We start from the raw sequence: 17,293 nt of genomic DNA, 5'->3' as shown, positions 1-17,293 counted from the left end.
ATTATAAATGAATTTTATCTTTAAACTTGGCCTTATATGTGCAACTATTCCAAAATCCAAAAAATCTGATATCAGAAACACTTCTGGTCCCAAACATTTTTGTACTGGGGATACTTAACCTGTAGCAGAAAAGAAAATATAGTGACATGAATTGGGTTGGTAAGGAAGTTAATTTTGTTTTGCAAGAGGTTATAAAAGGGGAAAAAATTCCTTACTGGTAGTAAAAAAGAGTGGTGGTTCCTCAAAATAATAATAATAAACACACTTTGGGTGTTTATTTTATTCAATTTTATTTTAATTTGTTTTAAATTGATGGTTTATTTCAGTGCACAAAGAAATTAAAGTTAGCTGAAGAAATCCATGAGTGGGTCAATTTTGGACCAAGTCATAGAGACTAGCCTGAGGCATAGTTATCAACTCAGGCCCTCACAGCAGGAATTAATGGATTTTTACCTTAGAGATTACTGGAATTCATGCCAGTATTTCTCTACTCTGTTTAATTCTTAACTTATCTTGGTTTCATTCTCCTTTTTTATAATTTTTATTGTCTCTCTGAGTCTCTCCTTTCGTGTATGTATGCCTGGATTGCCAAGGAACTTTGTGCCATGATGGTTAGTAACTGTAACTTCACGATTTAATTCCCACTGCTAACCTCCTATTTCTTACTATTTCAAATCCATGAAGGAAAAAAAAAATCCCATCAGCTAGTTCAAGTTTTTGCCCAGGCTGTATTGTAGGTGGCTACCTGGCCTATGAGTTGGCTGCCTATAACTCAGAGAGTCAGCTGTGGCCAGGAGGTTAGAATCATGAACTATAACAGGGCAACCTAGACTTTACCTGGAGCAGAGCATTTCACAGGCACAGTACCCTTAGAATACCCAGTGCCTTACAGCAGTGGTCCTCAGAGTTTGGTCCCTGGACCAGCAGCATCAGGATCACCTGGGAACTTGCTAGAATTGCCAATAGGCACCCCACCCTAGACCTCATGAATAACAAAATCAGGAAGAGGAGCCTAGCATCTGCATTTTAAGAGACCCTCTAAGGCAATCCTGGTGCATATCCAAGTTTGAGAACCACTGCTTTAAACTAAGCAAATATCATATTGATAAAAACCAAAGATTTGAATGAAATTGAGAGAAAATATGGCATGCTAGGTTTAGTAGGTTTGAACCCAAGTGTTGATGTTACTCTGTTCTAGTGACCAGGGAAAATGCATTTATTTTAAAGCCCTAGTCTTTAGATGCTAGGATGTCAGTGATTTGTGTTGCAAGAAGATCAGCATAGTCTGGGTTATATTACCTGCCTCAAAGATACCCTGTGATGAGTACTCCCATCACTATCTACCCGTTCTCCACTCTCACCACCATTTCCTACCCACTCTTCCCCATCAAGATACTTCCCTGGTCCTCAAAGTTCGCTTTCTTCATGGAGACCAGCTTAGCGCTACGTTCCACAAATTATGACAAATCTTGCTTACGTAAGTGATTATGTTTCTGTGTACGGTTTTGGTTTTCTCCCCTAAATCACTAAACTATTTACTTTGAGTCTTGTGATGGTCAGTTCATTTGCTTCCATCCTGCCTGTTGCTGTCAGAATAAGAAGTTCAGTTTGTCAGTTTTGTTTCATGGCTCTAATTGACATGACCACTATAGATTAAGACATCAACAAGAGAGAAGATGAAGAAAAGGTAAAAAGGAAATCTGTCTTTTTAGGAAGTTTGAACAAGTTAAAACCTAATGTAGGACTAGGATTAAGATGATGTGTTAGTCAGCTTGTCATTGCTGTGACCCACATAATCAACAAGAACAACTTAGAGGAGGAAGAGCTTATTTTGGTTCTTGGTTTTGGAGATCTCAGGCCATAGATAGCTGACTTCTTTGCTCTGGGCCCCAGACGAGACAGCACATCATGGCAGAAAGGCACAGCAGAGGGAAGCTTCTCAGCGCATAGTAGCCAGGAAGCAGAGAGTGCAAGGAGCTAGGACAAGATACAATCCCCAAAGCCACACCTCCAGCAACCCAGTTCCTCCACCCTTGCCCCACCTGCCTACAGTTACCATCCAGTAACCCAAATTGTTAATCAATTAAAGGGATTAATCCACTGATGAAGTTATAGCTCTTATCATTGCCTAGAAGTCCCATCCCTGATCCTTGCTGCATTGGGGATCATGCTTCCCAAACACAGGCTTTTCAGGAGATATTTCTAGATCCAAACCACAACAGATGAGGTTAGCTAGGTGGAAAATATAAAGGGAAGAGGCATCAAATTGCTCAGTAATCAGATAAATATCTCAATACAATATTTTTAGATATTGTATTTAAAAAACAGTGCAAAAAAAATCTGTGATAAATATCAAATTTTTAAATAGAATCCAGTTCCCTCTGTGGCCTGATTTGCTTATAAACTAGAGATGACAGCAAGCATTTGCCAAACCCTGCAAGATGGAAGAAGGACCCTGGAGTCACATTGTAAATACTGTTGAAAGGGTATATTGTCCCTTGGTTTGGAGCAAGAAACTCACTGTTTCTATTCTTGAATGTGGAAGAACTATGGTCTCTAAGAAGCACTGGAATTAGAAAAAAAATCTTTATTCCCAACATAATTGATTAAAGTCTCTTAATTTATTTCCTGTATCCGGAATCATCTTAGAACTTTCAGTGAGTTCACCATGACCCACATACCTGGGAACTCCTCTTCTCCATCTGTTCTTCGTCAGTATGCTTGGCTGCTCAGTCCTATCCAACTCTGCAGCCAATGTGGAACTTGTCTGGTGTTTCTCGAAGTCCTCCCCTTAGGTTCTTTTGTGTTCTCTAGTTTTCTTTGTCACTCACAGAACTTGTATCAGAATTGTACCATGGAAAGAACAGTAGGGGGGACCTCATCACAGCTCAGCCACTAAGCAGATGTGTCATCCTCAGTCACTCTTGTCTCCTCTCTGTGCCTTAGTTTTCTTATCTGACATAAAGGAAACAAACTAGATCATCCCACATACTTTTCTGTTTCTCAAACTGTTTACTTCCCACTTCACCTGAGAAGTCTCTCATGTGAAGGCTTTAACCCCTCTTATTTCACCCCATTCCAAGGGTCTCTCCAGTCACCTCAGGAAAATCAACACCGCCTCCCATGAGGCCTGGTTGATGACACAAGAGAAGTGTGTGGGATTGACATGAATCAAAGTTGTGACAGTAAGAGTCCAGTACGGCCATGCCTCTGACACATCCTAAATGTCCTTTGTGAGTGTCTGTAGAGGTTTACCTGCCTTCTCATTTTTACATCAAACTCATGTATCATCATTTATTCCACAAATATGTACTGAATATCGTAAGCAGTGAAAGTGTTCTTAGCCCCAAGTGGATCAAATTTCCTGCCCTCATGTTTGGTCACACATTCCAACACATGTGTTTACTTTGCAATGTGATTGGGGAAGAAAAAGTGTTCTGCTTTAACATCCTTAAAAATAGAAGCTTAAGCTCAATTCACAATAGCTAAACTATGGAACCAACCTAGGTGCCCTTCAACAGATGAATGGATAAAGAAAGTGTGATATATATATACATATATATATATATATATGTATATATATATAATGAAATATTACTTAGCTCTAAAGAAGAATGAAATTATGGCATTTGTAGGTAAATGGATGGAGCTGGAGAATATCATGCTAAGTAAAATAAGCCAAGCCCCAAAACCAAAGACCAAATGTTTTCTTTGATAAGCAGATACTGATTCACAATGGGGAATGAGGGAAAGGACAAATGAAGGAACTTTGGTCTGGGCAGAGGGTAGTGTCAGGAGGGGAAAGGGTATCAGGGTTGGAAGGACCGTGGATTATTACACATGTATTATTACATTAACAGTGGTGTAACTCTGCACCATGTACAACCAGAAGAATGAGAAGTTGTGCTCCATTTTTGTACTGTGTGTCAAAATGCATTCTACTTTCATGTATAACTAGAACAAATTTTTTAAAATTTAAAAAATTTTACAAGAAAAAAAAGAATGAAATTATGGCATTCGCTGGTAAATGGATGGAATTGGAGAATATAATGCTAAGCAAAATAAGCCAATCTCAAAGAACCACAGGTCAAATGTTTTCTCTGATATGTGAATGCTAATTCACAATAAAGGGGGTAGCTTTGGAGGAATAGAAGTACTTTGGATTGGACCAAGTGGCCTGAAGGGAGGGGAGAGGAACGGGGATAGGAATGATAGCAGAATGAATTGAACATCATGACCCTACACACATATATGATTGCACTATTGGTGTAACTCTACATCATGTACAACCAGAAGAATGAGAAGTTATACTCCATTTATGTATAATATGTCAAGATGCATTTTACTGTCATGTATAACTAGAGCAAATTTTAAAAAAAGAAAAATATTTAATTAAAAAATAAAAAGAAACAGAAGGTTAGCTTGAAGTTGCCATTCCACAAGGCTAGCAAAAATTCAGTCTTGGGCATTTTTAGGGCCCTCTCCCCAAGACTCCTTGGGGTCATACAAAATCTAAGGAAGTACTGTGATTTCTAGAAGATGGGTGGAACCCCAGTCCCCAGCACAGGCTTTATTTTCTGGAATCATGGAGTCTCTGTTTGCTCCCTTACCCTGTAATACCCAAACTTCTTTTCTATCAATACCATCACTGTTAGTATTTGTCTTTATATTGACTCACTTCATCTTCACTTCAGTCTGTTTATTTACTGTAGAATGTTTACATCAGTGCTCTACATGGAAAAAATACCACTTGATAAATATAAGCACACCATAAAGCCAAATTCAATAAAAATATTCACTGACAGGATCTTCTAGTTAGGTAATTCTTGCCTGAGATATGCATTGTCTTGCAAGGCCTAAGACAACAAAAAGTTTCTCCTTGTTGAAATGCAAAGGATTGAAGAAAAAGAGACCAACTTTCTCTCTTTTTCAAGTAACACTGTGTCCATGCACCATCTAAAATCATCATAAGTGGTATTTGTCCCACACTTTGGAAAACAGTGCTTCACTCCCATGGTAGGAATAGCACTAAAGGGCAAGAAATGATTCTTACTCCTCTTTACGTCCTTTGCTTATGTAAGAACCTAGTCCTTAGGCTTCTATACCACCCCCACCTCCTCTTTGGAAACATAAAGGTACCGCATGAGCCATGTGTTATAATATGGGAAGAAATGATCAGTAACCTCTGCAGCACTAGCCAATGCATTGGCCCATCTTCTTTGAACCATCGGGATACTAGGATGGCCTTAGGATGAAGGATGAACTTTTATCCTCAAGTTGCATGTGTGTGGAAGCTGGAGGATGGGGCTATACTTGGGAAGGAGGCATACCAGAGGAACACTGGAGTTTTCTGAGCTTCCTTTATTCACAATCCTCTGTTCATTAAATGCTCTCAAGTTCTTCTAAGGGTTGGCTAGTGCACTTCCCTATATTGGGTAAATTTTCTTTGGAGCTGGTAAAACTTTGGGAGTCATCATCTTCCGACCCTAATTTTCTGCTCTGAGTAGTCCAGTCTCTTTTGAAGGTGAAGAAAACAAAGGTCCAGAGGGCAGCTGTCCTACCCTCTGTGGCTGCCTGTGAGCAGCAAATTGGAGTTTGAAGCCAGATGCTATAGAAATCCGTCCCAAGACTCTGTCTCGTGACTGGTTCAAGCTGTTCACAGTGTCCTTGCTTCTTTTCCAGGCAGTGCTGAGCCCTCTCATAGCCATCGCACTGAAAATATCCCAGATTCATGAGCGAACTGGCCGCAGAGGACCCACTGTCATCACCTGAGTGGAGGAGAAATCGCTCACCAGGGCCAAAGAGAGCACTCAGCTGGAGAAGCTTCACGATTGCTTTCTTGCTACCTGTTTGTGCCTCTTATGACTTTGGAAACAACAAACAAACATATTTTGCTGTTGGGGGGTGGGGTAAGGGGTGAGTGGAAAAAGAAAAAAATATTCATTTCATTTTGGTTTTGTCCAATTCCTCCAAATTCATCTTTAGTGGTCTGTTGAAGCCATGTTATCATTTGGAATCTATATCTTATCATACAAAGGGGCCTCCCCTTTGCAGAAAAAAAATAAGCGGACAAGGAACCCATTAATCACAACTCTTGACATCTTTGGTGCCATGTGAGAACAGGTCATAAAACCACACAAGAAAGAGCAGTGATTAAGAGCTCTTAATTAAGAGCAGAATTAAGTTGACCCTAAGCCACCGGGGCCCCTGGGCAGGCAGAAGACCTCCTCAGCCTGGGGGTGGGGGTCAGTTTTTCATCCCAGGTTAGATCTATAAGCAGACAAGGTGTCAGAACTCCTAACAGCCCACCTCACGACTACCAAACACCTAATGGCGCATGCTCCCCAACACCCCTGCACACCTTTCACATCTTCTAGAGCTTTCTACAAATCACAGTGGCACACTTCCAACAAAACGTCTCAAAGGGTGGTTCTCATTTTGTACATAATGTTATTTTAGTTATGAAACTGGCGGCATTCCTTTGAATGCAGTCATTTGTTGTGCAGGTGGCAAGGAGTTTCTTGACAAGACTCTGCAAACAAATACTTAAATCTGGGGGGCCCATTGTCAATGACATCAGAGGTTAATACACGAGTTTACGTAAATTCCTCCCAAGGAGACAAAAATACCACCACGCCATGTGCATGCTCTCTCTGGCTTTCCCAGTAAGGGCCTATTTTAATGTATTTGTTTAAACCCAGTTTTGATCTTACTTGTAATGGCTATTAAAAGAGAGAGAATGAAGTGGTATAAAAGTAGAAAATGAAATGGATTCTGGAAGAAAATGTCGCTGGTGGAACAGTATGGCCTGATGAGATGGAGGAGAGAGTTGGGATTCTGGGGAAACAGGGTCACATCTGGCTCCCTTTGCCTGAGAAAAGAATATTGCAGGTCTAGCAGGCGCCTCTGCACTCAGCCAGGAGACTTGGGCCTGGACCTGTTTGCGTATATTTGCTTCCTTGGGAACGGCATGCTCACTGATCCTGATGGTGTCACTTGCCGAGGTGACCTAGTGCACTTTGACTGTTAAGCAATGTGCTATTGCTGTAGTCAAGGTTAGTGCGAGCAAGGAAACATTCCCAGCAAGGCATTTGTTTCCATTTTCTATCTGTGCTTTTGTCAAAAACTTGCTAGGACATTTAGTAGCCAATAAAAAAAGAAATTCTTATTTTAACCTTATTCAAAGATTATGGGTTTTAGCTCATTTGTTTCACCATTGAGAAACTCCAAGAGTGGTCACCTGTGCTGATAAATCTGTCTTCTGGAATACTTACAAGGGTTGCTTTTCATCATTATGACCTAGGGAATTTATTAAATAAATGGAACAGCAAAAGTAAATTGCTCAAGATTGCCTTTGGGAGTCAGCAAAAACTAAGGTGGCCTCTAGTCTTTCATGGTAATGGCCTTCATTTCACAGTAATAGAAAAGAGATTTAAAAGAAGCAGTTACGAAATACACCAATAGAATAAAATTTGCCTTTTAGCTTATGTTCCTATTGTGTCTTCAGTTCCCCAATAAGCATCTATGCATTCATTCATTGTGATTGTGCTGTGTTGATCAGGACAGGCAGATGCATTCTTAAGCATATGGAATTCTGGGTGAGAAACTATTTTTTTTTCCCAAAGATGAATTTTTGATCATCTCTAACTTTTTAGTTCAAATGTAGTCTCCACTCAAATATTCTATTCCTTTACTTCAACATGGAATTGTGTTTCTCAAATATATGTCCACCCTTCAATTCATTCATTCATGCACTCATCCATTCATTCAGCAAGCATTGGTTGAGCAACAACTTCTGGCAGACCCCTGGTTAAGGTGCAGTAGGGAGATGCATTCGACTCTGCTCTTATAAATTTGTAAGTCAGGAAGAGGGGGCTGTGACAATCACAGATAATCAGGTAGACATAGATGTTTATAATAGAGACATATGAAGCATTCTGTGGGAATTCACGGATGACAAGACACAAGGAATGAGCGTTTTCCTGAAGAAGAGGGCTTCTTGGGATTTGTAACTATTTATATAATATCACTAGGGTGAAAGGAGCAAGGAGAAAGACCAGAACTGGGAACTAGGATTGGTTGAGAGAAGACTTGCTTTGAGTCTGGTGGGAGGTTGGCTTGGATGGCTGGGTTGAGGTAAACCCAGGGATGTGTCACGGGGAGCAAGCACTTGGGCCCAGCCATAGAAAGAAGCAGCTCCATAACCATCTACTTTTATGAAGTTTTTTCTCAGCTATAATGCCAAAGGGAAGGTTCTTCAGTGGTTTTAGGATGACAGCTTCTTTCTAGAACCTACTCAATATCACATTGCCAAGTTTTTATTTCTGCCTTACATAAAATTCAAGCTTCTGTTGCCTTATTCTCAGGAGAGGTGGAAGACAGGAAATCAGTCCCCCGCATAATGTTATTTGTGTTCTTAGAGCTGGAACTCCAACCACTGGTCTTTATGAGTAAATGACTTGAGAGGTCCAAGAATTTTTGTGTGAATCTCAAGAATCAATTTCAGAAGAGACTGTGGATGAAGCATGGTAACTGTTAGGGCCACACTGGTGATTTAATAACACTGAGTATTCACTCACTATAACATGTGCCTCCAGAAAAGTGACAAGCCCTAATATACATAATGTAGTCAATCTCTATCAGGGCAGTACCCCCCCCCCCCCCACTTAGGAGGGGTTTGGAAATGCAATGCGTGTGAGAGGAAACCATAGACATTCAGTACCCTGCTGGGTGCCAGCCAGTTCCCCAGAACAAAAGGTGTTTTGCCTTACCTAGGATTCTTGAGTTTATTAACTAGCATTTAAAAAATGGGTAGCCTTCATTAAAGTGAGATCATTTGTCGAATCTTACTGATCCAAGGTACAGGGTACATCCACAGTATTAATGGGATGATGCTACATGTTATAGGCTGAAGGGCTTGGACATGCCATGAATGCTTCCTGCACAGGAAGCTTCAGATTGGTGCACAATCCCAGGTTGGCACCTTGGGCTAAGAGCTGGCTATGCTGAGCCACAACAAGGATAATGGTATTGTGACTTGACTGGCCACCCCTGGGTCAACTGAAGGCATGAAATTTGCTTTGGCAGCCAGATTCATTAATTATGACAGGTGTGGGGAATTTGGAAAACACTTGCAGGAATGGGTAATGACATAGCAGATAACTCAGTCCTGTTGCTGGATCATGTCCTGGGTACTCAGCAGGTGGAGGCTGAAATCCCAGACCTGTGCCTTGAGGAGATTTCCATTCCTGAGTGTAGAAGGGTCTGAGAAACTGTGTGCCTTTGGAAATGATGTAATGTAACTGCTGATAAATCAGTGTTTGGACCTTCAACAGTTACTAAGAGCAAGGGATTACTCAAGGCAGCGGAGCTTAGCAGAATGCCTATTCCACTCCAACCAGCTGGAGAAGAAATATTTCATGCAGTTGACAACTCACTGGTATTTGAGTCAGCCTAGGTTGTCATGGAACTTGATAGAAGACATGAAATATAAATCCAGGTCTTGATCATCTCTCTCTGTCTTTTAGCACCTAGCATGTTTCCTGCATGCTAGAGCAGGAGGACTGCTTCATCAAAGATAATATATTTAAGTAGAATCTTGAAGCTTCTTAGTAGAAGCACTCATGAGTTTTCACATGGAGAGGTGAACCCAGTGCATCCCAGATCTGCAAAAGATACAGCATAGTTTATAACTGATCTTGTCATCCTCGACTTCTGAGTAGTGGTGGCAGTTATTTAAACTTGCTCCTCAAAGAAACATGAGATTATAATACTGGAGGATCATCAGCTCTGAAAACTTTCCTTTCCCATTGCCCAGAGAGCCTACCATTCACATTTGAGAAGAGGAACAAGCAAAGATTTTCTATAAGGAGATTTCCTCTTTCCATTTTCTCACAGTCTAAATGCCCTTCATGGAATTATAATTCCCAATCCATCATCAGGCATTGTATCAAAAATTTGGGAAGGAAAGCTAGATACAATATCTATTTCCCCTGAGTGAGTTCATTAGGGAATGACTAAAGTATTATTTTCCACCACAATAGGACACTTTCATCTGATTTATCCAGTGGATTTTAAAATAGACATCTCAAATATTGGATTTGCTTTAGGTGATTCTCATGTTCTTAACACTTGAGTCAGAGTACATATGTTTTTAAATACCAGTAAATATCTTGTAGTATTTCTCTTGAAAAAGAAGCATCCAAATTATTTTCCGAATCAACAGTTGGTGTTCAATTGTGTTTGGATTTGCAGACTGATTAACTCATCTTGATACCGTGTTAGTTTCACATGAAGAATGGCACTTTGACTTATGTTCCTCTACTGAATTTTTTCTGATACAAAAAAAAAAAAATGCCAAAAAAGAAAATGAGTACAAAATCTATAGCCATAAAGAGATTAAAACAATTTCTTTTGTAAAATAATATTAACATTTGTTCCATCTGATTCCCATAGTTGGAAAAAAATCCTCTATTATATATGCAAACTGTGGGTAAAAGCCCAGTGATATTGCTTATTCAGGTCAGTAAACATGCTTAGACTCTCAGGGAAAGTTCCTTAGTATAAGGATGGAAAGAGATGACAAGAAAAAAAGAATAAATTGCTTTGCTAATAAATGATCGTCTACCTATTGGACGACCACGAATGACCCTCATGTCTAGTTACACCATTGTTGTGAAGGATTCAAATCGCAGTCCCAACTCCATGCCTTATGGATGAGTGTTTCCTTTTCTGTGATTTCCTGTGTATTTGTCAGGATATACTTGTCCTGTGTACTTGGTAATGATGGGGACAAGGAGGCCGTGGTTGGCCATCCCATCTTGCCAACCCTCCTCCTTGAAAGATATACATCTTTCCTTTCACCTATCCAAAGCCTCTCCTATGCCAGTAACCATGGCTGTCACCCATCAGGATGCCATCCTTTGTCATTAGCATAATGACCAGATGAAGGAAAACCACACTGGAATGAGGTCCCAGCAGGAAACAAGGCAGGCTTATTTACATTATAATTGAGAAGTCCATTAACCCTAAAGCCACATTTGAGGCCTCTACCAGGACTGGAAGATACTGCAGCCAATCCCTAGAGCTCCATTTTCTGTTATGGCCCATATTCTGAATGGGAAGAGAAATCCAAACTGTTCTCTGGAAGGAGAGAAAGAAGACACAGCTACCCTGGCACAGAAGTCTAAAGAGAGCAGTTCCTTCCACATTTCTCTGTAGATTCTCCTTCACCCTCCCTCCTGGAACATGCTGTGTATTATTGGACAACTTTCTTAACTTCTCACGGCCTCAGTTTTATGCATCTGTAAAATGGGAATAATCATAGCCCCTATTTCTCAAGGATGGAATGAGGGCTACATAACACACAGGAGTTCATAGCACAGCCTGCCATATAAAAAGCATGCCAGAACGGTCAGGGGTTAATCCCAGCACAAAAGCCTCACGTGGTAGGGAAAATTGAGGCCCAGAGGGACCAATATCCTCATCCAAATTCAAAAGCATCAGGCTGTCTCTTTCCCGCACTCTGCCACCTGACTTGTCCTCTTGGATCAAAAATACCATAAAATATAATGAAGCTGAGGAGGAATTATTGGGTTTTAAAATAAGTGTCCCAAGCCTAGAAGTCAAGATCTCTGTCTTTAGACACGAAGAATTTCCTGGTAATCATGGTGTGTCAGTATAGGCTCTGATCTTTCAAATTCTGAAGATTTACCGGGGAATTCCTTGGATTACATATCAATATTTTTGAAAGTTTACAAGATTTGTAACAACTTATAATTAATACCATCTATGGCTGATACAAATTCTCCCACCCCACCCCCAACTCTGTGCTTTCTGAATTAAGTGTTCTATTCAATTTGAGTCTGTAAGAAATCTTATTTATCTGCTTCTATGAGAAACTCTTTTAAAAATAACTCACTAACGTTTTGTGTTTGAACATTTTGAAAGTGAATATTCTGGTTGCTTTCCTTTCATATAGAAAAAATACACAAAGTTAAAATAAAATCATGCAAAATCAGAGTCACGAGTTCCAAAGGCGTTATCTCCCACAGTGTGAATTACTGTGTCACTCTGGTGGTCCATGGGAGTCATTGTGAAGCCAGCTAACAAAAATTGCTGAGCCAAAAATTAAATGACAATGCTCTTTCCTTCCCAGCACACTTCCCTCTCTGATTCTTAGGTGATACCTGTCCCAACAAGCCACATGTATTCTTCTCTGGGACTGAGGTTGAGAGGGTAGTCCCACCAAACTGCCGCTCTGAGCAGAAATGTCTTGGCACCACCTTAACTTGTCTGGCTCCAAGGCTCCCAAGGTTTGGGATGAGTAGGAGTTGGTTTTCTGAAATGTCTGCTTGGTGCTAGCCACACTCTGCCAAATTGTACCTGCCTGGCTACGGATGGTGCCTCTTTTCCTCCCACTGAACCAGGCTGCCTTGCTCCTTAGCAGCTGATTCCCACGAGGGTGTGTCCTTCCTTCAGCGCTGGGCTGGGCCTCTCAGCATCCTCTGATGTTGCTACAGACGCTTGGTAAGATGGTGGGGCCTCTGGGTGGGCATCATTTTCACATTGGAGTTCAAAGCCCGTCTCTGTGTATAGAGGTGGAGGAATGTCCAAGGCCTCTCCCTCTGCAGGACAGGGGTGTTTCTGGGCATTGAGGCTCTCTTCATAAGCTGGAGGGTAAAAGTCTGGCCTGCAGGACAAAATGCCACAAACATTGTAATGCATGTCATTTAAACCTTAATGCCAAAGAGACATAGGTCTGCCTCTCTCGACTCACATTGTGTGAAACTAAACTGCTAAGAAACATTGATTTTTGAAACAGATGCTCTTCCTCTGGCATCACCCATTTTAGAAAAAATGTGCTACCCTTCCAGAAGAATCTCTTTATCAGTCATTGAATGCATCCTTCATTTGGCTTTTTCCCAGCCTGTTATTCCAGGTTATGAATTCTCTCTTGCTCAGTCACTCATAGAATCAGGGCCATTCATTATGAGATCCTTACCAGTGGGAGGGGACACAGGGACTTTGATGGTGGACCTCTTTCAAGCCAGCACTTCGCTCATTCACATCCTTGTTCCTATTCACACCCATATCTTCTACTCCACTGCCCTTGCTGTGTCGGAATTTCACGGTCAATAAAATAATGAATGAAAATCAACTATGTGCAGGTCCCTGAACTATACCAGATGCCACCACTTATTTTTTCTGACACCCTTTGAAGTCTCAGCGGTTAGTTTCCAAGGAGCGTACAAACTCACTCATTTCTCAAACCATTTCAACTGACAACTTTATGCAGATTTCAGCTGCAGTCCTTTCTATGTCAATAGGCCAATGGCTAAAGGAGCCATTCATGCCAGGTCTCATTGGTGATCTTGCCCAACTTTGCTAATTGCTAAATCCTTCTGGCTTCTCTGACATGAATGGGATTGGGGCTGAGGGTGAGGTGAGGAAGAGAGATGGGTTGAGCTTGTTTGACTTGTGTATTTATAGAGCGGGTCTGTCCAGTGTCCACAAGGAGTGTTTATGGTGTGTAACCACAACAGAACTGGGACTGCCATTTGTGGCCGCAACTCCATTCCAAAATGTTACCAGGCCCAAAGCCAAATAGCTGAAGGAGCTGTCTACTGTACGGCATAAATCTCAGCCTTCGCTTGGAATAGCCATGGCTGAGTCATGGGACGTACACGTAAGGGTACTGAGGACAAAAAGGTGAACTGTCCCCTGGAGTGATTTGAGAGGCTCCAGGATGACTGCCACCAGTCCGCAGATCCCATCTGCTTCTCCCCATCCCGCCCTCCCTCCGCTGCCACTCACATTCCCAGGGCCCTGGACTCTACCACTGGAGAAATGTGCTTTGATCCCTCTACCTAGGTACCCATTTTGAGTGCAAAGCTTCTGAGAAACGTAACTTCCTGATTCGATTAGCTTTCCATTCTGAGTGAGCTGCGCATCTCAGAGCGCTGCAGAAAAAGGCAGTAAACTAGGATGTCATGATATTCATGACTGACTTCCAAGTAGTTCAGCACAGCGTGACATTATGCACATGTTAGCAAATTTAAACTATACCCTAAAGGTACATGGTCACTTCTATCAGAACTTACACTCTAGAGCTAGTCACTTAACATTTATCCAAAACCCAAAATCATCACTGTGAAAGCCTCTTCTACACTTACTTCAGTTATCTTAATTTTTAATCAAACCCAGAGACCTTGCTGGTTGGTTAGTCTGATGAGCATTGAAAATAGGTTTTTCTTGTTGTAATTAGTATCTGATTAATTTGTATAAAGGATGTCACAGATGCACTGTCGTAGTTAAGATTACTTGTATCTAAGGCACACGAATCACTAAAACACTTTACTATTCCCCACTGTTGCATGAAGAGGGTGAAAGAATTTATGGATGCTTGCAGCCTGTGCCTTCAGAATGATACCTGAGATTTTATCCCTAAGTGGTCCTGTCTGTCCAAAAATTAGGAGGTAACTAATTATAAGTTTAGCTGAATCTTTTTTTTTTCTTATAGTAAAACACATATAACATAAATGTACTCGTTTTAACTGTACAGTTCAGTGGGATTAAGTACATTCACATTGTTGTGTAACCTACACCAGAAATTTTCTGTCACTTTCAAACTGAAACTCTGTTCTCATTAAACAATAATTCTTCATTTTCCGCCACCACTCCAGTGGGCCCTGATAACCACTGTTCTACTTTCTATTTCTACACATTTGATTCCTCCAGGTATCACACAATGTCTGTCCTTTATGACTGGCCAATTTCACTTAGTATTATGTTTTCAAGGCTCATTCTTGTTGCAGTTGCCATGATTTGTTTCTTTGGTAAGGCTGGGTAATATTCCATTGTATTTCTGTGTACATAATTGATGGACATTTGGGTTGTTTCCACCTTTTGGCTATCACGAATAATGTTGCTATGAATATTGGTAGATACGCATCTGTTTGAGTCCCTATTTTCAATTCTTTTGTGTATATACCTGAAATAGAATCACTGGATTAAATAGCAATTCTATATACATTACTCCAAGAAACTTCCATACTGTTTTTTTTTAATAGTGGCTGCACTATTTTACATTCCTGCCAGCAATTCACAAGGGTGCTGATGTCCTGCTGTCCTTGTCAATACTTGTTTTGTTCTTTTGATAACAGTTGCCTGTGAGGTGATAAGGGTAACTGAACGTTACTCTAGAACATTATCTTCTTGCCTTGAATGACTCTTTCATATGAGGTGAGACCAGAACTCCTCAAAGAACAGTATAGCTGGGACTTCCCCAGTCACAGAGGTTACAGAACTAATTTTATGTCTGCTTGCTCACTGGTTGTGTGGCTACATTCAGTCTGGGACTTACTTTCCTTATAACTTAGTAACCAGGTTTTAGGGAAAAATGAATCATCTCCTCCCTCTAACTCATGACACCCCCATGGTATAACAAAAGAGCTTTGCCATTGGACCTCTTAAGTTGGCTTGGGTGGGTTTTCACCAGGGGTGGTGGTGGGGGTGAGGGTGGTGTTTCTCTAAGAAAATTCCTTTTCCTTCATGGTTTTCCCCAGAGGTAGCAGCATCTTCCTAATGACTAACCAGAGTAATTTCACAACAATAAAGCTTTGGTTCCAGACACACAGCCCCACGGGACATGTAAGTGACCCCACCATAGAATTTTCCAAGCCTCAGCCTTTCTTGCTCCCTCCAACTCTCAGCACCTACCTGTCCACTGTGGCCAGGGGCAGGTCCCCATGAGCAAGGTGTCGTCTGAGTGCATGGCTGAACACCCCTTTGTTTTCACTGGCCTGGCGGTAGGTGCTCCAGAAAATTCCACTCAGAAGGATCACAAAGCCCAGAGGCAGAAGTGAATATGCCATGATCAGGTTTCTTTGACAATGGAATATAGAGTCGGAGGAAATGAAGAAGGCCCCCAGGCAGATCATCAGGAAGCCTGTCAGGAGGGCAAGAGTGCAGAGAATTAGGCCAGCTCTGTTCTGCATCCTTGCACCTCCGGATCCAGCACTCTGACCTTGCCACTCCTCTGCTTCCAGGCTTGCCCCAGGAGAATGTGCTCATTACCCGGCTCACAGCTTTATGTGCTCTGGGACCAACTGGCCTTTGGACAATAAACGAAGCAGGCACTGCGAAGCTATTCATTAACCACTGAAAGTTACTGTAATATCCACAGAGGGTGAACCTAAAAATGCAACACTGTGTACTGCAGGGAGGAATGGCTTCATGTAGCCTTTTGCTCTTTGTTGGTGGGTGGGACCCTCAATTGATTCACGGTATTGAAGAGAGGTCCCTCATCTTTTTTTCTTTTTTCTTTTGTAGTACTGGAGATTGAACCCAGGGCCTCAAACATGCTAGGCAAGTGCTCTACCAGTGGGCTGCATTTTATTTTATTATTTTATTTTATTTCATTTTGAAACAAGGTCTCACTAAAGTGCTGAGGCTGACCTCCAACATGCCATCCTCTGGCTTCAGCCTACTGAGTGGCTGACATTACAGACATGCGCCACCGCATCCAGTTTTTGTCTTTGGATTCCAAGGGCACTGGTTGCTTAATCCTCCCTTAATCAGTGGGTAATTCTCCACTAAAAGCTAGAGAAATTAGCATTCCTCCATGGACTATTTCCTTCATGGTTTCTCCTCTATTGGAATCATTGTCTTTTCTCCCTCAATGAATTCCTCCTTATTGGTTCCAAATTCTGATGCTGGAAAACCTCCAAGAGAAAAATCCAGGACGTGAACTTGATAAGATGAACTTTACAGGACGAGGAGAGTGCTGCAGAGAAGGACCAGTCTTGGGAATTTGGAGGGATTCCTGGAGATGGTTGGGAAAGAAGGTATTCTGGTGACTTCTGCTTTGATTCTGGATTTGACTCTTTCTAGTTGTTGGGGGCCAAATATTGTGATCCCACAGTCACTTCTGTTGAACACTTAGGTGTTGGTTGAATATTTTTTTTCCCAATTGTTCGAGCACTGGCTGCCATTTCTGGTTTGCTAGAAGTATTCAAACCTGGCTCTTCCTTTTCTGTTCTCAAATGAGGCCATAGGCATTTGATAAAATAACATTCTCTAAAGTGCCTAGCATATTGTGACCTCCATGCAAAACAAACACATGTCAGAAGTGCTGACTACTGTGTCGCCTCCTTCTCTCCAGCCCACTTCTAAGTTTCACAGAGCACACTACGTATTAAAGGCTCTGACGAATCCTGCAATCTTCCCCTAATGAAACACATAGTAGATGAAATTTACTTTAGGAGATGCTGTTTAACAATTGTTCCCTAAG

General features: G+C 41.4%; 2 protein-coding genes across 2 annotated transcripts in view; one reads left to right on the top strand and one right to left on the bottom strand.

The window, feature by feature from the left end:
- The window catches only part of PGM5 (phosphoglucomutase 5), a 218,759-nt gene extending 212,626 nt beyond the window's left edge, over positions 1 to 6,133 (top strand). The window contains exon 11 of the mRNA XM_079112036.1: positions 5,683 to 6,133. Coding sequence (XP_078968162.1) covers positions 5,683 to 5,772 — 90 coding nt within the window. The 3' untranslated portion in view covers positions 5,773 to 6,133. The remainder of the gene's footprint in view (positions 1 to 5,682) is intronic.
- Positions 6,134 to 6,264: 131 nt separating this feature from the next.
- On the bottom strand, positions 6,265 to 16,093 carry TMEM252 (transmembrane protein 252). The gene is made up of 2 exons (XM_079113862.1): positions 15,721 to 16,093; positions 6,265 to 12,691 (listed from the first exon to the last, which is right to left on the bottom strand). The coding sequence occupies exons 1-2, from the start codon at positions 15,996 to 15,998 to the stop codon at positions 12,442 to 12,444; spliced, it is 528 nt and encodes a 175-aa protein (XP_078969988.1). The 5' UTR covers positions 15,999 to 16,093; the 3' UTR covers positions 6,265 to 12,441.
- Between the last annotated feature and the right edge of the window lie 1,200 nt (positions 16,094 to 17,293).

This window comes from Sciurus vulgaris (assembly GCF_902686455.1).
Source record: "Sciurus vulgaris genome assembly, chromosome: 15".
NCBI classification, from domain to species: Eukaryota; Metazoa; Chordata; class Mammalia; order Rodentia; family Sciuridae; genus Sciurus; species Sciurus vulgaris.
The sequence above is the reverse complement of the archived record's forward strand: the minus strand, read 5'-3'. Positions and strand labels throughout refer to the sequence as shown.

What these genes read in the sequence shown, in the direction of transcription:
- TMEM252 (XM_079113862.1), bottom strand. Translation starts at nt 15,998, where the DNA reads ATGCAGAACAGAGCTGGCCTAATTCTCTGCACTCTTGCCCTCCTGACA. An exon ending in CCCCTGGCCACAGTGGACAG is followed by an intron (nt 12,692 to 15,720) that starts GTAGGTGCTGAG and finishes TTTGTCCTGCAG; the next exon opens with GCCAGACTTTTACCCTCCAG.